The sequence below is a fragment of the Pezoporus flaviventris genome, unplaced genomic scaffold (assembly GCF_033815535.1).
Source record: "Pezoporus flaviventris isolate CSIRO_AGI_PZ_B2104156 unplaced genomic scaffold, CSIRO_AGI_Pfla_v1 ptg000029l, whole genome shotgun sequence".
In the NCBI taxonomy this organism is placed as follows: Eukaryota; Metazoa; Chordata; class Aves; order Psittaciformes; family Psittacidae; genus Pezoporus; species Pezoporus flaviventris.
Genome location: NW_026892577.1, coordinates 9,933,950 through 9,956,623, shown reverse-complemented (window position 1 = coordinate 9,956,623; position 22,674 = coordinate 9,933,950). Strand labels below are relative to the sequence as shown.

The 22,674-nt window shown below is 45.9% G+C and overlaps 1 protein-coding gene and 1 long non-coding RNA gene across 2 annotated transcripts; both read right to left on the bottom strand.

The window, feature by feature from the left end:
• Positions 1-2,138: 2,138 nt before the first annotated feature.
• Positions 2,139-5,325, bottom strand: CALHM3 (calcium homeostasis modulator 3). Its single transcript, XM_061459578.1, has 3 exons — positions 4,587-5,325; positions 3,653-3,908; positions 2,139-2,696 (listed from the first exon to the last, which is right to left on the bottom strand). The coding sequence occupies exons 1-3, from the start codon at positions 4,871-4,873 to the stop codon at positions 2,235-2,237; spliced, it is 1,005 nt and encodes a 334-aa protein (XP_061315562.1). The 5' UTR covers positions 4,874-5,325; the 3' UTR covers positions 2,139-2,234.
• Positions 5,326-18,073: 12,748 nt separating this feature from the next.
• Positions 18,074-21,487, bottom strand: LOC133272434 (uncharacterized). The gene is made up of 2 exons (XR_009744420.1): positions 20,265-21,487; positions 18,074-18,799 (listed from the first exon to the last, which is right to left on the bottom strand). It is a non-coding gene; the product is annotated as an uncharacterized LOC133272434 (long non-coding RNA).
• Positions 21,488-22,674: the final 1,187 nt, after the last annotated feature.

Below are 22,674 nucleotides of genomic sequence, written 5' to 3'. Positions count from 1 at the left end.
AGGCTTTTGGCAGGTGAGGGTCCCTCAGCATGTCAGACATGTCTGTAGGTCAAGCATCAGACCAGCCCCAAGAGACAGAGAGCTGCTAATGACCCTCTCTGCTTCCACCACAGGAGGGTACACACTCTAGCAGAGCTGGTGGGAAGGGACCTCTGGACTATGCCCCGTGCTCAAAGCACATCTAGGGTCATGTCTAATAGGGTCGTGAATATCTCCATGGGTGGAGGTGCCACCACCCTCAAAGTAAGTAAGTGTTTTCTTCTGTTTAAATGGAATTTCCTGCATTTTGGGTTTGTGCCTGTTGCTTCTTGTCCTGTCATGAGGCGCCAGACACCATTTTCCATAATGGGGAAGAGTTCTCTGGCTTTAAAGGGAAGCACAGCATGGGACTCAGGGAGGCTGGGAGGGATGCATACCCACAGCTCTGCCCCACTGGAGATACTCTGTGACCAAACTGACCCTCCCAGCAGCATGTGAACTTTTGTGGACCTTCAAAAGTCTGTGGCAGCACCCTTAAATCCTCTGATTCTGTCTCTGCAGACACAGGTAACAAAGCTGTTTGTCTTCCCCGTTTTTGCATTCCATATTTTGTGTCCATTCTGGGATGACATAAAACCTGAGAACATGGAAAACAGCATGCAAAGGGGAGCTGTGGACCTCTGCCCTGAGCTGGTTAGGAAAAACAGATGATTTGACTAGTGTGGAGTAGTGAATCTGAACTGAGTCTCAGCCTGAGATTTGTCATGTCTAATAGCAGCAAATCAAAGATGAAATTCAAAACGCAATGCTGATTTTGAAAGAGAGCTCTCTGGACCTAAAGAGCTCCTGGTGGGAAGACAGCTGTGATATTCCCAACCAGCATGGGCCACAGCTGGCTTTGTGCCCTCTCTGAGCACACCCCAGGGAGCTCAGGGATTCATCCAGAGCTGATTTTGCTATGCAAATAAGAAAATCTCTGCAGCCCATCCCTCTGCATCCCACAGCCCCTGGCTGGGCCTCTGTTGGCAGAGGGGTGCAGCAGCCCATGTGTGGGCCATGGAGTTATTTGGCTCTCCTGTTTCACCAAGCGTTCCCTCCCTCCCTGACCCCATGTACACAAGCATCCTGGGAAGGAGGTCACCTACCTCCCAGCAGCAAAACACGTTAACCTGGGGGATTGTCATCCCCATCTACGCACGCATGGCCTACGGGACATTCCTTCTTTAATCCCCCCTTCTCACAACCCCTGCACCTTACACTCCTCCCTCTCAGGGACAAAGTGGGAATCAGCATGAGCCTCAGCCTGGAGGAATAGATGTGTTTGTGTAGGGTTAGTTTTCAGTAAAGAGTTTAATGCATCCAAACAGCGATACTGGACAGAAATACCAAACTGGCACCATCTACAGCAGTGGCTGGAAAAAGGCAGGTAAGAGAGTAATTATCATTAGAGGCTCAGAGATAAGGTTACCTTTAAGCATTTTCAGTGTGTCCTTCCCATGGCCCAGTGCCAATGCTTCGAGCGACTGCCTGAACCCCAGCACAGCCACGTGGCTCTGGATATGATAATCAAAGCCTTCAACTCCTTTTCCTTCTGCAAATCCAGCCTAATCCAGGGACACTTATCCAGAGGCATCTTCAGCTAAATTTATGCTGCTCCATGATTTGTGGTGTGTTGCCATATTTTGTTTAGAAAAGGCATGGAAATATTGATGGGTTGTTAGATGGAGGCTGAAATGTTTGGCAGCTGGGCTGGGGGCAGCCAGGCTCTCAGCAGATGGGAAGATATAGGAGGTGGTTTTGCCTTTCTGAGTAAATATTGCTGTGGTATTAAAAGAGTTGCCAACTAAACCATTTCGGTGTCAGCACTGTGAACTCTCTGAATAGAAATGAAATGGGCAGGAGCTCTTCACATCTCTGTGAAGGTGATGCTCCACTTGGTTTGTGTTCACAGACGGGTGTTGCTGCCTTGGTTAAATCCCTTTAAATCCCCTTTTATCACCGCTGTGAGGAGCTGAAAACTCTTTAATATGATAAAAGTGATACACAAAAGCCCTTGGTTGAGAAATTTTATGAATAGTGACTGAGTCTGGGACCTTTGGATCTTCAGAGCTACTTTATTTTGGAACCTGGAGCAAAACCTTTGGGACTGCGGGTTTGGAGGAAGATGTGAGCACCACTGCTCATCTGCCTGCTGCTCCTTGCTTTGTGCAGAGGTACAGCAGAGCCCCTTCAGTGTCTGCAGGACACAGGCCTCTTTACACATTGGTGTGCCGGGGGAATTTGGACCCAGTTCTAGGGCTGTCTGCCCAGGGTAGAGGGGATCTCTCTTGGCCCAGGGGATGGCTCTGGGTCGCTTTGCTGACATCCAGGGGAGGTTTCTCATAGTACCACATTTTCAGGAGTTTGTTCACCTGCTCCCGATCTGTGATGCCCCGGAGAAGATCTTGGTCTCCTTCAGCCCCCTCTCCTTCCCTCAGCGAGCTGAAGCTGTGCAGTTTGATCTCTTGCCGCATGCTTTCGAAGAAGTGGAGGATGCATTTGTGAGCGAAGAGCCGGCTGTGCTCGCAGCACGTTTCCTCAAAAATCTTCTGCTCCATGTCAATGTAGTTGCTCCAGTGACGTGCCTGCAGGAGGGCAGCCTGGTTGAAGCAAGGTCTGAGCCACCGGGCGAGGAAAGCTGCTATGATAAGGATCAACAAAATACTCCACCCGAGTGCCTGGGAGATAGGAAATGAGCAGTGGAACAGAGTAGGACAGGCACAAAGACAGGCACAAGCTGTTTGCCTGCATCACCAAGACAAGGAATTTGTGTGGCTGGGAGGGGAGAGGTGGCATTTCTGGACTCCTGTCCCTGAAGTCCAGCACCCCTGAACTGCACTCAGAGAGTGGGTGTAGTCTCCTCCCAGTGAATATTGGACATTTATCTGTGCTTCAGTGGTTCAGGAGGAAAACTGTTTGCAGTTAGCCTGGAGCCACCAGATATTTGCTTTGAGCGTGAGAGCATCCCAGGGTAAGGGACTTCAGTGCTCTCCTTTGGTCATCACCTATCTCCAGTGAGATCTTCATCTGCCACCTACACTTGCTCTAGGGCCCAGGAGTCCCATAGAAAGGTGAAGACAGCCCTTACTACATGCAGCTGCCTTTGGTAAGAGGGAAGGGCTTGTTTTCAATGCCCTCCCACTGGTCCTCATCATTGACCCAGCATTCCTGTACCAGCAGTGTGGGTCAGACAGGGCTCCACTCTCCATCATGTCCTCTTCTACTGTTCCTGAGCAAGCTGCTTTTGTCTCTTTCAGCTTATTCTGTCCTTAAAACAGCAGGTCCTACCTGCAAAGTTAGCATTTGAAAGGTATTCTGACACTGGACAGAGCTTAAGGACACATCTATATTCCTTGCAACCTGCTTTTGTTATCTGGGTTTAGAGGTTGCTGGTTCTTCTAGAAACAAAGCTCAGTTGCTTAAACCATCCTTTATTTCCTTCCTTTTCCCTAACTGAGTGACACTGGAGATTATCCCTGGGGGTGGCAACATTTGGGGGCATAAAGAAGCAAAGAGCAGTTTTGCTCTCAGCCTGACCATGGTGAAGCTATCACAAGCCAAGGAAAAACAGGAGCAGAAGATGCATGCCCCAGGCACCTCACTGACATGGGGGGCTCTGCCAGCAGTGACCTACCTGGGACCAGCAGCGCAGGTACCTGGACACTGCCTTGCGGGACGTGTTGTTCCTCATGAGCTCCTCATCCTTGCAGGGCACCTTGGCCAGCAGCTGCTGCACCTGCACTGGGCTGGCGCTGGCAAAGTCCACAAACTTCCCAGGGTCCATGGAGCTGCTGAAAGCACAGATCAGGCATTTGCCATCCAGGAGGGTGACTATGATCCAGGCAGCAGGGGCCACCATGGCTCGCTGCATGATGGAGGAGCATAGGTACCTGCGGCAGGAGAGAGAGAAGTGAGCGTGCAAATGTTGGTAGCTGTCTCCTCATCCAGAGCCTTGGTGGGTTTGGCCCTACCAGAACCAGGGAGCCTACTCCTAAGACTGTTTCCAGCATTTCTCCAGCTTCTTCTGCTCTGGGATATCTTTGTTGCTGCTTCCTCCCAGTGAAATCTGTGCAGTGCATGGCAGTGCTCTGCATGCTGCCTGCATTCAGTGCAGTGCATGGTCCTCTCATTTTGTGCTTTCCTCAGCTGTATGCTTATATCTCCCATGCACAAATCCTTGTTGGCTCTCCCTTGTCTTCCTCATTCCCTCTTTGTTTTCTCATCAGCTCAGTTTCTACCTTGAAAATCACTTCTCTTTGCAGCCCTTCTTGTCCCACTCTGCTGAATTGTCCACTGTGTAAGACTGCATGATTGAATGTGATTCTCCGCTCCCTTCCACCAGTGCAAGTCAGTTAAAAACATCTAAAGGGAGGGAAGCCATAAGGCTATCAATAAAAAATGACTGTGATGGAAATGTGTTTACTGTGCTCCTGCTCCTCCAGACTCATGTGGGAAGGTCTTGGGAGTTAAGCTTAGAAGAAAATTAAGCACCAGGAGGATCAACGCTATGGAGGTGAAAGCTAAGTGGGAGGTGAAAGTAGGGATGCCATTCCCAGTGCAAACCCCACCTGATGACAGCCAGGTCCTTCTTTCTGCGCCCCTGTGGTCTGCTCCATTCCTCCAGCATCACCAGGGACTGTCTGTTGAGGATGAGGCCGCAGAGGAAGAGGACGATAGCAGGTACAAACATGATCCCCAAGCCATATGCCATGTTGTAGTGGGGCAGACAGGGGCAGCTGAAGTCAATGGAGGTATACATCTTTATGCTAGCCAGTGTTAACAGCCCACAGATCCCATTCATTACAGACTCTGAGTTTGACTGGAAGTACTGGAAGATCATCCGGAAACGGTCCATTATGTTCTTTTGTCCAAGGATGCTTCTCCTGGGGAATCCCTGCTGCAGCCTGCCTTCCTTCACCCCTTCTTCTGCTGCCACAGGGCAGGGGACACAGCTCAGCCCACAGTCAGCTGAGGCAGGAGGGTGGGCTTGGAAGCTTGGAAGGGAGCTGCTGTGGCAGGAGGAAAGCCCTGTGCTGGGGCTTCCTCACTGGCACACAGCTCTCACGGGTCTGTCTCTCACCCAGTGCTTATCTTCTGGGGCAGCTGGTAGCTTCTCTAGGTGAGCAGATGGATACAGCCTCTGGCAGCTGTTTTCTCTATGCTGTTTTTCATTTTCAGGGCTGTCCCATGTTCCAACCAGTGACAGCCTTCAGTAGTGCTGGGTCCCTCCCTCCTGGAGATGCTAACTCTCAATGGAGGGACATCGGTGGATGACTGTCAGTTGCCTTCTTCACTGATTGAGGCCTGTTGAGTGACTAATGAGATGGAAGAAACCAGACTTATTTGTGTTATTGCTGCTGCTCCATCTCTTTTTGGTGAAGCAGGTCCCCAGCCCACAGTTGGGCAATGGGGAGGCAGGGAGCATATACCTGGTTTACAGTATGCCACATCACCATGAGCTCAGATTTCCCTATGGAAATGGGCTGAAAGGACCAACCCTTCAGTCAGGAGGCTATGAGAAACAATAGCTTACAAACCCTGGAATGGCACTTTGGGGCAAACGCTGCTCTTGGCTACACAGCACACATGAACTGTGACATTTGTACTATACTTACACCCATATCCAAGGCCTTTGTGCCTTTGCGCTGGAGCTCACTCTTGCTTCCCTTTGGAGGGCATGGTGCAATCAGAGCAGCAGCCTCATTTGTCCCAAGGGACTGGATTATCATCTTCTGTCCATTCTAAATACCTCAGAGGCAATTCCTCTTTTCCTCTCCAAAGTTTATTTTGCAGATAAATACAGCTCATTGCCACACAAGGGAGCTCCATTTTTTTCTGATGAATGCAACATCATTTTCCTCTCCCCAGCTTTCATCTGAAAACATTTTCAGATTGTTCCTCATCTGCAGTTTCCATGTGCATTCAGGAAAGGGGGGGGGAAGTGTTAGATTTACCTATTTTGTCAAAAAAAAAGGGTACTTCATCTCCATCTCCACTGAAATACACTTGCTGTCAGCACTGAGGTTTCTGCCCATGCTGGCTCCCACTGCAGGGCTGGTTACTGAAAGGGAGCAGTAAGAAAGGGTACCTATAGCTGCTGAGAGGCACATACTCACAGAGCCACATTGTCACCTCCTCCAATCTAAACAGCAGCTTGCACAATTACTTTAAGGAAATACAGTTCCATCAACCATAACATTTGTGTTTCCCTTTACCTGAGAGTGGAAATGAGTGTTAACATTCATCCATCAGCAATAAAAAGCTGTGGCTAATCGGCTAATGTTTCCATTTGCTATTATAGGACATCAGGACCCCTCCATTTTGCTGATTAGGGCATCAGAACCCTTGGCTGACCTGCACACGTGATTTTTAGCCAGGGTGCAGCTTGTCTTGGTTCCAATTGCTTTAATGCTCATTGGGTTTCTCATTTAATGGCTTGCATTTATGTGCTGACTTGGGTTCAGGAAGTGTTATGCATTCTCTGTAGAACAATTGCTTTACAGAAATCATTTTGCCTTTCCAGCTTTCCTGGGCAAAACCTCAGTAAAGGCTAAATAGTTCCTCACAGCTCAGGAAAATAGAATGCAAAAAGAGAAGGAAGCATCCTCTGGACAGCACAAGCTATGAGGGAACTTAACTTCTCCTAGATGCTATTCCCTGGTCTAGGCGTCAGAGGTCTGTAATTGGTGCCTCAGGGTAACTACTTGTAATCTGGGATATCACCAGTAACTCAGACCTGAGACATGGAGTTGTTGAATCATAGAAGACAGGGAACATTGCTTTATTTGTGGCAAAAGACATTGAGAGCTTCCTGGGAAGAGAGAGAGAAAGGGCCCTTGAGGTAAGTAAATTGTTAGACATGAGCAAGTGTTCAAAATTATTCTCAAAACTAAGCACGTTTGATTACTTTCAGTTCTTAGGGTGAAACGAAGAAGAAACGATGACTAAAACCATCTGTCTCCCCTCCTCCATCAAGGGGACCTGCCCCACCTCCCCAGCAGTGCGATCGCCGTTCTGAGCTTGCTGCAAGGCTGCCTGTGATCTCTGGGGCTGTTGGACAGGGGCACCATCCTCAGAGGAAGGCAGCTGCTCCTTGGCAGCAAACCTCCATACCCCTGTTGGAAGCTGTTGTTCTTCTGCATGTCTTTTGGACATCCATGTTGGACAACCCTTTGCTTTTGCCTCAGCACTGCAGAACACGGGGAGAGGGAAGGGGATGCCCTAACTCTTATATGGGAGTAAAATACCAGCTATAGGATTTTTGTCTTAGATGATGGAGAAGGTGGCGAGTACAGGTGCCTTTTTGGTGAAGTGCAGCCATCAGTCCCTCTTGCTTTGGGGAAAAGAATGACTTCATCACCTACATTTGAGCTGGTTATTTAAAATAGAAGAAGTTCAGCACAGCAGTATGGTAAGTTTTGTGCATGAGCCTGTGATGGTGGAGCAGCACTGATGCTGTGCACACAGCATGCACGCCTTCAGGGTGCGTGCATATCCAGAACAAGCCCTTATGCATATATTTAGGAGGGGAGCAGAGGGCCAGCAGCACAGTTTAGTGTATCTGTGCCACAGCTCCATGCTCACTGCTGGGTTGGTCCCCAAAGGATGGAGGCAGGAGCACTGTAGCTGTGCCAGCAACCCTGCTTGCTCCCTGGACTCCCCAGCAATGAGTGCAGTATGAGTTGCTTTGTCACCCTTTGTCTCCTTTTTCTGCGTTGGGACTGGACCCTCTTTCCCCCAGGAAAGCCAATGTCCAGGAGCAAACATTTTACCCATCCCAAAACTTGCTATGCTGGAAACAGGCCATTGCCATGAGCACTTGTTCTAGCAAGCAGGGAAGGCCCCATGGAGCTCTGTTGGGAGCATCCCTGGCCCATGGTGGCATGTGTGGGAGATGATGGGTTACCCCATTAGAAGCTGTTTGCAGTTGTTTTTAGCTTTGACAAATTATTTAATTACCTGGACTGATTTTTTTTTTTTCAGTCTGAATGTCTGCCTCAGGCAAAATATTTTAGGAAACTGTTGCTCAGGTTGGAAACGCACAAAACCAGGATTTATTTTCCCCCTTTAAAAGCAGGGGGTTGCAATTGATCTGCAAAGGCACAGCAACTCTGACACCACCTCAAGGGCTCAGTGGTACCTGTCCTGCTCCAAGTGGGTGCTGCCATTGGGCTCCCCCCATCAGCTCCACAGGGGCTGAGTCACCACCCTGCTCCTTTTTGCGGCTCTGTTGCTGGCTGTGGAATTACCCTGGGACAAACTGAGACGCGGAACTGGCCCAGCACATTCTTGGGATGCATGAGTCGAAATTAATTTAGTTGTGAATGTCTCTTCCTTCCTAATTTCTTGGCTCATTAATTGCTGCAGGGGGATGCTGCCTCCATGTGATGTTTGGTTAAAATGAGCACTGTATGGCCACAACGAGCAGGTACCAAGCAACATTTCCCTTTATGGGGTTAAGGGTGTTACACATGGGCACCCAGACGTGGTGCTGGGAGAATGAGTAAGTGACTAGCGAAACACTGTGTCCCTGGGGTGTGAGAGCAACTACCTTCTCCCAGGTAACCAAGGGAGGACTGTGGTCCAATCTTTGCTTTTGGCACCTCGCAGATGGTGAATTGGAAAATTTCTTATACCTGGCCTTGTTTATTCATAGGACAAGGGTTAATGCTTTTCAAGGCTTAGATTAAATATGTCATCTTGTGTTTAAGCGAAGGCCATTAACACCATGAATCACCTTTACCAGCAGCACTGCCTACAGACCAGTATCTTGTTCCTCTGTAGTTCAGCTGGGCGTGTTGCTAACCCTCAGCACACAGGTAGGCACTCGGAGAGCCTGTCTATACTTGACCAGCAGGCTGCAGCTGAGCTTAATTATCTATTACCTTTTTCGTACAGTTTGTGGACCAGTCTCCCACCGGTATCTGAGGGCAGTGGAGCAGCATCTTTGCCTTCTTTCTCCAGAAAACAGGCATAGGACTTTACCCCTCACTTCCTGTGACTCTTTCAGCATCTTCAATTTATCACAGCAGAAGTCACCTTCCATTTCAACTGCCCATGAAGAAGGACATAGTCAATATTTCTGCCCTCCAAACACTATGCAAACTCCTTATGGTCACTGGTAGCAGAGACAAATTAAAGCACTGTTGGCTCTGTGGGGCAGGGGCTACCCGAATCTGAGTATTTTTTGCACAGCTGAGTACTCAGCCCAGGCCAAGCAAATAATGAATAATGATCATTAAATAATTAATGAGGTGCTAGCAAAAATAATGGCAGCATTGTGAAATGTAATTTGTCTTCACTAATGATGTTCTCTGGAGATTAGATACTCCTGTATTCTGTCTTGTAACTTCATTAAAGCACCAGCATGCAGCTGACTGCCAGTGAGGAAATATACAGCTTAGTTATGTGTTGTTCTTCTTAAGAGCTCATTATCTATTGCTTTTCTGGCCATTAGCACTTAGCTTTTTGGCTTATGTGGAAACCCTGTTTTCCTGAACTCTGCATTATCCCAACCTTGACCCAGTTCACACCATTTCTGACTGAAAGATCTTTCTGCAAGGCCATTTACCTGTTTGGCTGAGAGCTGATGCTGCAGTGAAATCATCTGAGATGAGCTGCTTCTTATCTCAAGAGTGAGTTAGAGAGCAAGGTGGAGAATTAGGGAATCAGGCTGATCTCTTAATATCATGGCTTAGTGATTTTCAGGCTTCTACTGATTTGCTAATACTCACGTATCTTTCAAGGTAGGTGCAGGCCCCAGATAGCAGATTTAAGGCAGCTGACATTTAAGTAGCTTTTCTTGTTATTTTTCTCAGATTCTAAAAGTTAAGCTGCAGCCCTGGGGATTCCACAGTTTGCAGGCTGAAAATTGCTGATAGCAAGCTCTTCTTGAGAGATTGGTTTGTCTTCAGTTTGCAGAGGTGTCATAGAAACTATTTAGGTGTTTAATAGGAAATGGAGGCTGGGTGGTGAAACACACCTCTGCTGAGACCCTGGGTCTCTGCAGCCACTGGGGTTTGGGGCTGTCACAGTCCTTGTCTGGTTCAACTACTCCAGGAATCAGACCAAGTCCTTCAGTAGCTGGATTCATGGCTTTTAAGCCAACATTTCTGTCTCTGCTGTGTTGTTAATTCACCAAAGACCCACAGGTAAGTCACAGCTAAAAGCTGATATTGCCACTGTCCGGAGATGCTCTTGGTTGGTAGGTGCATGAGCACTCAGCCTGCAGACACTGGCTTCCAGTGATCAGATCCCATGCACAGGTTGGTTTACTGTCACTCTTCTCCTGGCTATTTTGTTGAAATGACTGTAAGATAATAAAATCTTGTTTGATATAACTGTAGGGAATATGGCTTTATAAAATAACCTCCCCATTATGAGTCCATATCTCGTTATAAGTTGTTCCACGTTGACAGCAAGAACATGTCTTGTACAAAGTCAACTTTCTGTTGAGTTTTACCAGTGATTCAGGCAGTAACCATCTGGGGTACTAGATAAGGACTCCTGAATTTTCAAGATGTAATCCATAGCACAGACTTATTATAAATCTCTGTTGGCTACAGATGTGTTCTTATAACATGAACTTACCTGTGCTGACAGTGATGGTGGTTGAATGTAGTACTTCTGGAATGTACAAAACATGATGTATGAGCTCCCTAGAAAAAAACTGTTTAATATGCCACAGTTCTGTTGTAAGGAATGATCCTATATTTCTCTAATTTACATGTCAGGAACAGGAGAAGTTTATAGAGACAGAAAGACAAATTTATTAGGAAATTTCACAATTTTTTCCCCAAGAATTTTTTTGTTTGTTTGTTTTTACTTGAGGCCTTAAACAAAACTGACTGTGTTTTCAAGTCAGGCATAGAGTTGTGAAGAAGCATCCCAGTGTCACTGCTGTACACTTGGTGCAGTAAAGCAGGGGCTTTAAAAATGGGGAGCTAGGGCTGGGGGGAGAGAAGGCGGAAGAGCAAAGCCTCTAACCAGTTTGGAAACTCATTTTCTTGGCGCAACACAAAGCGATGCAGTGGTGTTGAACAGCGCATTTAAAAAGAGCAGCCTTGTGCTTGGCTTGCAGAGGGACCCGTCACCACAGAGCGGTGCTGCGGTTCCTGCGCTCCTGCCTGCTCACAGCCGCTTCCCCCTGCACGGCTGCACGCTGGAAGGGCTCTCTGTCCATCCCTCCGTCTGCGCGATCATACTCAGAGGCAAGAGGGAGATTGCTCAGGAGTGCTGAGCAGTGCTGCTAGGCAGGTTGACATTTCCTGGCTCCGTGGTGCGCTCAGTGATATGGTTGTATTGCTGGAGGTTGAAGCGCAAGCATTCTTTAGATGACATGATATATACATGAGATGAGCACTTGGGCTCATCTTATGTATGTATCTCAGCTACAAATTTCTATTGAGTTTTAAGAGACATCAGGCATTTTCTTGCCTAAAAGCGTGGTAGAGCAATGTTAACTCTTTCTTACGCACTGCAGAGCTTGTGCTGGCAACTAAGAATGAAACCAATCCCACTGGCAGGGCGGGGTGGTGGTAAGGTTCTGCTCCTCTGTGCTGTAAACCATGAGGCAGAGTTTCCCAAGAAAATTGAGGCATGCATGAAGACATCATAGCCAAAACACTACAGGCATTTTCTTGTTACAAGAAGACCCGATCTCTCTCCACAGGAGTTAAAATTCATCTTGCTCCATGTTCAGTGGTGCCCTGAGGTGGGAGATTTACTCTTCCAGTGCCTTGTGTAGCTTACTCACATGTACAGTGATGCTTAAAAAGCCTGCCTCTGTGTGAGGAGGCTGTGCATGCAGCGAGGCATGATGTCTGCTGTGCAAAGGTGTAAGCCGTCACATACAGCAGCATTTAATCCAGTTGGGGTTTGGGTTTGTCTCAGATTTCCTTCAGGCACTAGTGCTGACTCCAAACTTGCCTCAGAGTGAGTCACAGACAGAAAATTCAGCTTGCTGAGGCATTTCTCTGCAGGGGCAAAAAAAAATTCAAACCAGCAGCTCTTTCTCATCAGAAGCCTTTAGTCACATCCTTTGACAGCCCCCTTTTCCAACCACTCTGACCCCCCCAGCAGCACAGTCACAGGGTGAAGGCTCAGCTACTCTTCATCCGAGCCTTGCATGGGCAGCAGCTGTGGCCGCTGTCACCCAGGATGGAGCCACTTAGGAAGGGCTGAGCAGCTCTGACACCTCTCTACCTCTAGCTGTTGCTGCTTTCCTAAAAGCCTTTTATTCCAGATAAAAATCTGTCTTGTTGTACGGACTCCTTGTGTTCAGAGTGGCTCAGCTGGAGAATGGCTATTCTTTCAGGCAGCTCATTCAAGAGCAGCAATGACGGGATTGTTTAGAAACTGTGAAGAGGACATCTTAATCTTCCAGGCAAATTTCAAAGTTTTCTCTTATCTGCTGCAAAGGAACTTTTCCAAAGCTTTGGTCTCAGGTAACAGCTGAAATATTATGGGAATTGAGAATTTGTTAACCCTTGTATGTGTATGCGCACACACTGCTGTCTGGTTATCTGCAGAGTGAAATCTAAGCAAAATCCATGTTCTGATATGAAAATACCATTTCATTTTTCTGCTAATGCTAGGGCCACTTGACCTAAAATGCACATCCCTGAAACATTTAAAACTTGGTGCTTGCAGTAGCTTCAATTCACCTTCCTGCAGAATTATAGTCCTGTTTCACAAGATTGTCTTGTCACCTAGCTCTTTATCTGTGTGTATAACTCACCCGCTCACATCATCAATCTTCTTTGTATACATTTATGCTATTTATACAGTATTGGATGTCTCCAGAGCACTGTGAACGCAAATTCTGTTCCCTCATCACAGCAATTCTGTTTCTTCCAGGAAAATACCAGCCTGCTTGAACCTTCTCAGGGGGGTTTCTTCCTTTCACCAGCAGCAGATAATCTCTGTGATGACAAATAACTTGTAAATGATTCCTGCGGCAGATTTTGTCTATGCTTGGCCATGATAAATGGGAAACCAGCAAATCTTAGGATCTCAGGATGCTCATTCTTGAAGGCACAGTTTTCCTTTCTCTGCTCAACTCTTGTCTCTTCTTTCAAAGACGTTCTGATTTTAGAGCGCTGGCTTAAAAGCTTCAGACCTTGAGCTGAGACACATTATCAGATGGAAGATAGAAGGAAGAGGTGGCTTCAGGTTGCTGCGTTTATTGCTGCGTTGCTGGTCTCTGGCTCGCTGTCTTGCTGTTTCTGCTCACTGTCTCCAGGTACATAGTCACGAGGAGTAATTAATGTATGTTTTTAGAAGAGGCAATCCCAAGAAAGAAATACACTTTGCCCAAAGCAGCAGATAATCTTAGAGAAAGTGTATGGTGAAACCAACCAACCATCCTAGCCCTACACAAGCTCTTGTAGACAGTTAAAGACAAAACCATGCCATCACCAGAGACATAGTTCTTCACAAAGAAGACTCTGCTCTCTCAGTCCTGGTCCTCAGTGCAGAGCACAGAACACCTTTGAAAGACAAGATTATGGACCGCAATTTATAACTTAATACTAACAATCAGGGACTCGGCAGAAATGGTCTTTAAATGCACATTGCAATTTTCAATATTCTCTGTTCCAAGCTAAATATTTGTGGTCTCACAGGCAGTAATTACCTGTTGTGCCTTGTGTCCTGCAGAGGATAATCCTCTCACTCTGTCTTTGGTAGCATCCTGCCTCTGTCTAACCACTCCTGCCTTTCCAAAGCAAACAGGTAGAATCACACTGTGTGGGATGACAGGATTCTGTGGCCCGGTAACAGCCACCTCTTTGCTCCTTCAGGTTTTACCTGCAGTAACAGGGTTTTAGTTACGGGCCTCTTCCAAGAGCTCTGAATACCCCTGAGCTGCTCTTTTTAAACCTCCTGGGGAACTCCATGTCTTGACTTTGGTATCACACGCAGCATTAAACGTGCTGTTGTAAATTAATTCTTGTCCCTTCATCAAGACCTTTCATGGACAGACCCTCTTGTTCCCTCCTTCTTCTCCTACCTCCACTATAATGGGAACATGTCCCTTTGAGCCATTTCTTGTCTTTAAACCTCATTAATTTTTCCCTTCTCTTTAGCTGATGGCAGTTCATCACTGCAAAATAACATGCTATAGTGACTCTGAGGGGCACTACAAAAAATACTTGAGGCTCACTTCAGAAGCAATGGTGGAGTGACAGCAAAGGTGAATGAGGGGGGTCAAGGGAACTGATCCCTCCCCTGCTTAGTCTCATCCAGGATCTTCAGCAGTTAATGGCTGAGCAGGTTTCTTGCAGCTAACTTCTCAGCCATGAAGCAGCACTCAGCTCAGCTTCGTGCCTCTGCAGCGTTCCTGGTATTCACCTCCACTTTCCCACCCCTCTTTATTTGGCCTCCTTGAACTCATGGCCAGGAACCACCCCTGTTTCTTAAGAGTAAATCATGCCATGTGATTGAAGCTGACTTCTTTGGGAGCCAAGCCAGCACACAGTGGCCACAAAACAACCACAAACTGGCTTTGCTGCTGCTGGTTACAAACAGTGCCTGGAGCTGACTTCACTTGGATGCTTTCTGGCTTCCATCCATGGCTTTCTGACCTGACCAGAGGAGCAGAACGCTTAAGCCATATAAGTGCAAGGCAGGGGTTGTATTTTGGGTTATTTCAGATTATCAAACTCTCAATCTTTGTATCTGGCATAATCATTGTTTTATTGTCTGTGTCCTCTTTTAGCTAGAAGCACACTCTGAAAGTGGACAGAAGCGTGGCAAATCCAGCTCTTGCTATTGAATTCCTTCCCAAATGAGGCTAAATTCTACCTTAAAGGGTTTTGAATACCACAAAGATAGAGAGAGTTTAGATAATTGTAAGAATTATATAAAAGCAAAACCCCTGCCTTGGCAATCGGCTTTAACTACTAGTAAAGCCATAACTAGGGCCTTGACTTTTTGACCTTTTCGAATTTGTGGAAAAGAAAGTTGAATGATGGAACCACAATTCATAAGTATCTGCTTTGCCTGTTGGATCAAACAGAAAAACATCTAATAAGCTCCACTGACATGGAGCTTGCAATGCAGAATTTTTTAGACGAGATAGTAATGTCAGGAAGATGTTAATCAGTAAATGAGGACTGAAAATCTATACCTGCTCGTGAAGTGAGTAATTCTGGATGATGCTCAGTTACTAGGCTCTAATGCCGCCTGCAGGATTTTAGTGACAGCACAAACAATATGAGCGGTGCAGTTTGAACTGGAGTGTTTATTCATATGGGAAGTGAGTGTTTAGTCCTTCTGTTCCCATTTATCAGAGCCCAGTGACAGGATGTGATTTCATATCGTGATCTGCTGTGCGCACTGGAAATTTTGAGAAATGAACAGATCTGTCTGCAAGATTATTCAAATAAGCACTGCTGGGAACTTGTGCTCTCCTGTTTCTCCCTGGTTTAGTTGTGCATTTCAGAAGTACATGAAATGCATGCTAGCTGATCCTGGCTGTTAAGCCAAAACTAAGACTGATATCTGCCTATAGGGTTAGTCTTCATCGCTGGGACAGGACTGGATGCTTGGAAAAAGAAATAGTTGCACCTGTTCTGCTGAATATTCCATGATACACTCCTGGTGAGAAGTTCTTCCCATCATGAAGGCACTAAAATCATCTTTGAGAATCAATGGGGCTTATGATACAAAACTTGACATTTCTGAGTTTGTGGCTGGATCCCACCATCATATTCAATGAGCAAAGAAGAGAAGCAGTGACTTCAGATGCTACTGGCAGGCTGCACATCCACAGCCAACAGCAAGGCTCTGAAGGCTGGGAAAAGGATGTTATTGCTGTTGTTTCCAAGTCATCTTTTTGAGATTCAGTCGACTTAAGTGCAATGTGCTTGGGACTCCTCATGGGGTCAGGAGGAAGTTAATGAGCAGCCTGGTCAGCCTGTCTGGGGACCTCTGAAGGTGGTGTTCACCTTCAGGAGCTATACAGGGTTTGGCCACGTTGGATAGAAGATTGTCAGGAGCTGAACTGGACGTGTCCTTTTTCTGCAACTAGTCTAAGGTTGAGTCTGACGTCTTGGTCGGCTAGCTCTTTGGTACTGCTTCTGTCATTCTGCATGGTGGTGTTGGGGGACTGTTTGAAGACTGTGGAAGACTGGGAAATCAAACCCCAGATTTTTCCTATTGCTTTAAGTCTGTCTGAGGTTTGTAAACCTTGGAGGCTGTGAAGCTGCACTGTTACCCTAGAACCAGCTAAGGAAAGGTGGAGGGGTCTTGGCAGGAATAGGTTTAGGTTGGTCCATCACCATGCTAGCAGTAGGGCCAGGGGCTGTCAGCAGCCCTTCCAGTGAGGAATATGGTAAGGGAGGAAAGGAGTTGGACCAAAAAGGTGTTAAAACATCACCGATCCTCATACGCAATATGGTTGGGAGATATTATTGTAAAATAGCTCAACCTGTAGGTAAAACAACACATAGGGTCAAAACAGGCTTAATACCGTGACTAGTCTACTGACTAGTATACCAAAGCTGTTGGGTGCCCTCCCTTTGATAATCTAAACAAGCATTTTAGGTATTGAGAATGACAAACACATTTAGAGGTACAGACTAACAGTCTTTAACTTCCCCTTTCTCTAGCTAACCACATTTAGTAAAAGTCTGTTTTTTCCTAACAGTCCTTGAGTATGCTGACTTCTCAGCATAATGTAAAGTTGTCTTGTGATGACCCAGTTAGAAATCTGGGCACCTCCACTGCTAATTTGGGCAATAAATTTAATTAAAAGCAAATATTTAAATTCAGAAATAGGATATGAGGTTGACACTGGCATTTGTCATCAAAGTCTTGGTTTGTCCCTGCTTTAACAGAAAGCCATTTAGATCTGCAAAGGATGTAGGATCTTCTTTAGGACACAGAACTAGGCTCTGCTCTGCCACAACAGTCTACCTGCCACCTCAGTAGAAGTATGTACCATCTTGACAGAGATGTGAAAGTGAGACTGAAGGGAAGGTCAATTGTCCAAGGACATGTTTCAAAGTAGAAGTTACCCAAGAGTAGAGTGGGAGCAAAGACCCTGCCACTGGTAAATTCACTGTATTCTGTTAGGGAGGAATCGCTGGCTGGTATTGCTGGAAGTAGGGGTTCAGACCGACTGATAGAGTGAAACTCCAGATGGAAGATCAAAGACTTGACTATTAGCTGTGCTAAATTCCTGTCAGATTTCTCTTGTAGATCAAAGGACCCCTTAAAAAAGGAGGAGCTGATTCCCCTGGAAATATCCTCTGCTCAGTACTGGCCTTTCGTGTATGTCTCAGCTTAGGGGTGAGACCTGGACCTCTGGAATATGGCACAGATGTGCCCCTTGAAGCTTTCTGCTCTGGAAGGAAGCAGCCTTGGGGTTGCTTTAACATACACTTGGGGCTCAGCAGGTCCCACAGAGTTCCCCAGTGTGGGATGCATAATAAATAGGCTTAAATTAAAAGGGGCTTAAACCCTTCTCACCTAAGTGCTGCAGATATTTGCATGCCCAAATTCAACAAACAACCACACCACTGGTCACCACAAAAATGACCAGTATGTGTGGGAGAAATTAGTATTCTCTAACCATCCTATTTATTCTCGCCTGCTAATAATTTTCTTCATATGATTGATTTTGAGCATTGTTCATGACAAATACATAAGCAGCAATTTGCAAAATGGCTGCTAAAAAATGTAAAAGCTCTTCAGCTTCCATGAGTTGGTAGAGGGGTCAGACCCATAACAGGTCTGCATAAACAGACAGACGTTGTTCATTAAAATAGAACTTCCCAAAAGAACTGATTATCCAAAGGAAGCTATTCTTTCACTTTTGCTCTTTTTCTTGCTCTTTCATATAGTGCAGTTTTTGGATTTACATGTATTTTACACAAGCAACTACAGAGAGAATGTAGCAACCAAGTGAAAGAAAAGGGAAGTCAAAGTCATGTCTACAGCTGGATCTGGTTCTGGAAAACCTGTGAGAGAACAAGAGTCCTTCATCTATCAAATGAAGACACTACATGATGTAAGGCTTGGAAGTTTGTGTTAGCAAACTTAGACAAGGGACAGCATGCACAGTTTTTTACTGTAAGGTAAATCATTGTTGCATTAACTTCTCTTGAGTATGAGATCTCTGCTATTGCACAGTACTTTCAAGTTGAAGTACACATCTTCCTGAAAATGCTGCTGTGGATGAAGTCCAAATTGTTGCTGTGGTGGCAGGAATCACAAAGTGCAATTTTGAGCCCCCTGTTGCACCTGGGCAAGATGCTACTGGGATGTTGGATATCGTGGTCAGCAGTGGTCTCTTCACGGCCACGCTGATTGCTGGAGAAGGCTTGCAGGACACAGTAGCAGAGGAGTCTGTTAATTTTTAAGGCAGATAAAGGAAGTGGCTTTGCTTGCTTTTATGGAAAGTGCTTCCAAAAAGGAAGGGCATCGTGGAACAGCTGTCCTCCATGAAGCTACCTGATGGAAAGTTTAATAAGTGGTTGATACCATGCAAGAGATCTCAACATAGCAGCTGCGGAGTGTGAGAGGGAGGAATGTAGGAGGACTGGAGGAATAAAAAGCCCTAAGAATAGTCCATGCAGTCTCTCTGGGCCTTTCTCCCTCTTCTGAAAGTTTTCCCTTTCTGGCAAATGCTTCCACAGTAGAACTTAAATGATGCTTCGGTGCTTCTTACATACACAGATGTCTATCCTGGATGGTGCTACTGTGGTTCTGCCTTGAAGGTCAGGCAACAGCTTCTGCTTTTGTGCAAATCTTGTGCTGATGAATGGGAGAACTGCTAATGTAAAGGTCAGAAAACAAACAGAATTAATCTGTGGCATCAAGCTGGCTGTACAAAACATGTTTTCCCAGTGTGAACACTGTACGGCTGGTGTGTCATGAAAGATGGACACTTCTCTCTTATCCCACTTGTAGAAAATGAATATCTACATTTCTTACAAAGAAGTGAACTAGGATTTAGCTTTCTCAGGGAAGGATGACCAAACTGAATGATCACCTGTCATGATGACTTCTTGTTGACTGCTGCCTGAGACCAAGCGTTTCATAAATGTTGATGAGGCTTTACATCTACACAACTGTTCTCCCTCTCCAATTTAAGCTAATATTTCTAGAAGTATCTTTGCAGACTGTTCTGGTTGCTGCTATTGTCCTGTTAGACACAGAAACCCACAGGCAAAAAGTTATTCGCCTATGACAGAGCATACTCTTGTAATCCTGTCCTATTTGAGCTCATAATGCTGAATTCACTTCTGTTCCACCTGAGTCTTACATCCAGCTCTGCACTGGGTTCAGAGGTGACAGCAATGGGGCAAACGTTCCTGACGTAGCATCTACGGGGCATTTCATTTTGGAGTGATGCATGCCACATCAAGAATGCAATTGGTCAATTGTCATTAAAGTAATTAAAAATACATAAATTAGGAGATTAGCCCAACAATTAGGTGCAGTGAATATCTCCCGAAGGATCTTTTCTCCTTGCAGCATGTGGATCTGTACATTTCATGGATAGGTGTGTCTTTTTCTTTCACATCTGTTAAAGTTCTGATGCCAGGCATTTAATTACAACAAATCAAACAACAGCTGATTTCTTTTGCAGGTCCTTTTATGGTATGTGAGGAAAAGAAGTAGATTAATGGGTGCGTGAAATAAGGAAGGCTCAGTGGATCAAAGCTTGCTCTGGAAGGGATGACATATCCCCACCGTCAGCCTCTGTGCTGATGACTTGTTGCTTCAGTTTCTCCATGTGGAGATGGAGGAAAACATGAAGAATGAGGAAAGCATTCACTCATTTGGATAACTATTGAGATTAATGTTTCCAGTGGGTGTAAAAGGTGGTCAAGCCATCACATGTCCGATTGCTTGGCATCCCCACCCACATGTGTGCCAGTGAGTGGTCCAGGCAGCTGGACCCCATGAATTTCAAAGCCAAAGGGACCTGGGCAGCATCTGCTCACTGCTCTGTGTTTTGTTCTGCGACACTCATTTCCTGCATCATGACTCCTATTCTGAGCATCATCTCAGGATATAAATTCTGACATGTGTTTGCCCAAGTCTCTGAGCAATCCTGAGCAATGGTGGCTCAGGATTTGTGTGTACTTCTGTTCTGTGAATCTTCATAATTATATCTTGTTTGCGGTTGCCTGGTTTCTTGTGTAACCCCTTGAGGGATTATGTGCCTAGAAGGCACAAACGCAAGCTTTGCAAAGGGAATTTTTAACTATGTTTGCTTCATTGCTCCATACAACTTCAACTGAAGATATTCGCACAATACCCTGAGTCCTTAGATCCAAATGCATTAGTCTGATCTTGCCCCCTTCACAGTCTGAAAGCCTCCCTGTGTACCAAACATAGCAGTCTTCCCCGCTGTCCTTCTCTGGCAAGCTCTTTTATACATGCAGATGCTGCCCTCCAGCTGTTTCATCAATCCTGTTGCACGTCCCATCTCCTCTTTCACATATGCCTGAGCTGAGCAGCTGGAGCTCATCCTTGCACCCAGCTTTTGGGTAGAGAATTCATGGATGGTGTCATGACTTAAGGTACTAGATGTTCCATGAGCAGCTGTGACTGTGCAATGCCTTTCTCCTTGTGTTTGTTCAGAATGATAATCTTGATGTTAGCACCGTTTCTGGAGCTGATGCTCATTTCAGATGAAGTTCATGGACTGACTGCATTGTCTTCATCAACTTCTAAGCACAAATTACAAACCTAAGGAAGAAGGTGGAGAGGAATTACAATTCAGTGCAAAGTCATCCTGCTGTGTCACACAGCATGAGCTCTCTGCCAGACCCCCGCTACCTGTCAGGATTGATATCAAGAAATGGCATGTCCCTAATCAGCCAATTCAGTTGCTATCACTAATTATTAAGAAACAAGGAGAGTCCTGACTTACTGGCTTGAAAGCCCTGCAGTTTTGCAAAGCTGTTTTAATGCTCTGTGTTGCTACAGCACAGGAAAAAGGCAAAACCCCAGAATCAGTGTGATCTTGTTTCGTCTATCAAGGGCCCCTGTGATCACAGAGCATATTTCTCAGTCTGCTCAACATTTTCTGCGGGAAGAGCTGACATAAGTTGGCAAGGACAGCAAGCATCCACTCCTTCTCTAACCAGCATCGGGAGCAAATTCAAAGACTATTTGATAAAGTGAACCCACATATCATCATAGCACCCACCGGTGCTGTTTTGCATTCCTCCCCTTGGTGTTAACTACGGGCTGTGGTGTCAGGCAAAGAGAAGCCCATCCCTCACAGAAGCTGAACATGTTGCTAAGGCAGATCTATACGGATTCTTCCTTTCAGTGATGTAACTATATGCTTTCTCCAAGGTGAAAAGGGAGCTTATTGAACACATAATCTATTAGCCATATGTTCTCATTCATGCTGCGGTATCAAGATTAAATTGGTGCCTGGTGTCTAAAACGGTGGATTTGATGGAAGCAGAAAGCACTAAGTCCAACCATGTGGTGAGCTGCAAGACAAGGCAGAGTTAGCAGCATGCATGATGCATGCGTGAGTGCCTGTAATTTAATGGATGACTGCACAGAAATGTTCCCTGTGCAACTATATGGATGTCTCCTATGCCTCCAGTCCAAAACTCTGATACCTTTCTTTTTTTCAGGACCCTTTTTATACAATGGAAAGATGCTTCTTTCCACTATAATTTGCTTTGTCCTGCCACCTTTTTCTGCCACCTAAAACATAAAGCTTTACAGAAATGTGACTGCAGACCTGTTACAACTCAAGGACAGGTACAGAGAGAGGTTAGAGAAAAGGAATTGAGAAAGAACAGGGTTTTTTTTTCCTTTGTTGGTTGCAGATAATTAGGTTCAGGAGGATGGAAGGTATCAGCCTTCCAGTATCTGAAGGGGGGCTATAAGGATACTGGGAAGGGACTCTTCATTAGGGACTGTACTGACAGGACAAGCAGTAATGGGTTAAAACTTAAACAGGGGAAGTTTAGATTGGATATAAGGAAGAAGTTCTTTACTGTGAGGGTGGGGAGGCACTGGAATGGGTTGCCCAGGGAAGCTGTGAATGCTCCATCCCTGGGGGTGTTCAAGGCCAGGTTGGACAGAGCCTTGGGTGACATGGTTTAGTGTGAGGTGTCCCTGCTCGTGGCAGGGGGTTTGGAACTTGATGATCTTAAGGTCCTTTCCAGCCCTTACTATTCTATGATATGGTGACAAACTGGAGTTGCCCATCTAAGAGCCATTCCAGCCCCATGTTTCTTCATGTGCTCACTGTAATGAGCTGACTGGAGATAGAGTGTTCACAAAGGAGACAAAGATATGATTCAGTCTTACTTCATCTTTGTCTCAAATCTCCTTGTGAGCTTCCTGTCCGTGGAGGCAGCTGGTGTAGCTAGAGCAGGATGTGATATATTGGCAGCACCAAAAATTGAGAGGCTTGGGTTTGAGCAGAAGTTCAAGCCCTGCACTACAATGGCAGTACTCTGACTGGCATAGTCACCCCTTTCTGTCTCTGGGAGAATTAGAAAGGATGCAAAACCATGATGTATATCCCACCCATGTTGCAATCTAAGGTGGGGCAGGACAGTAATGATTCCTTCTGCATCACAGGCACCAAAAGAAATCCTTATCCCGATTTCAGCATCAGATTTTGGTTGAGATTTTCGATGTTTCTTATCAAGTCTTATA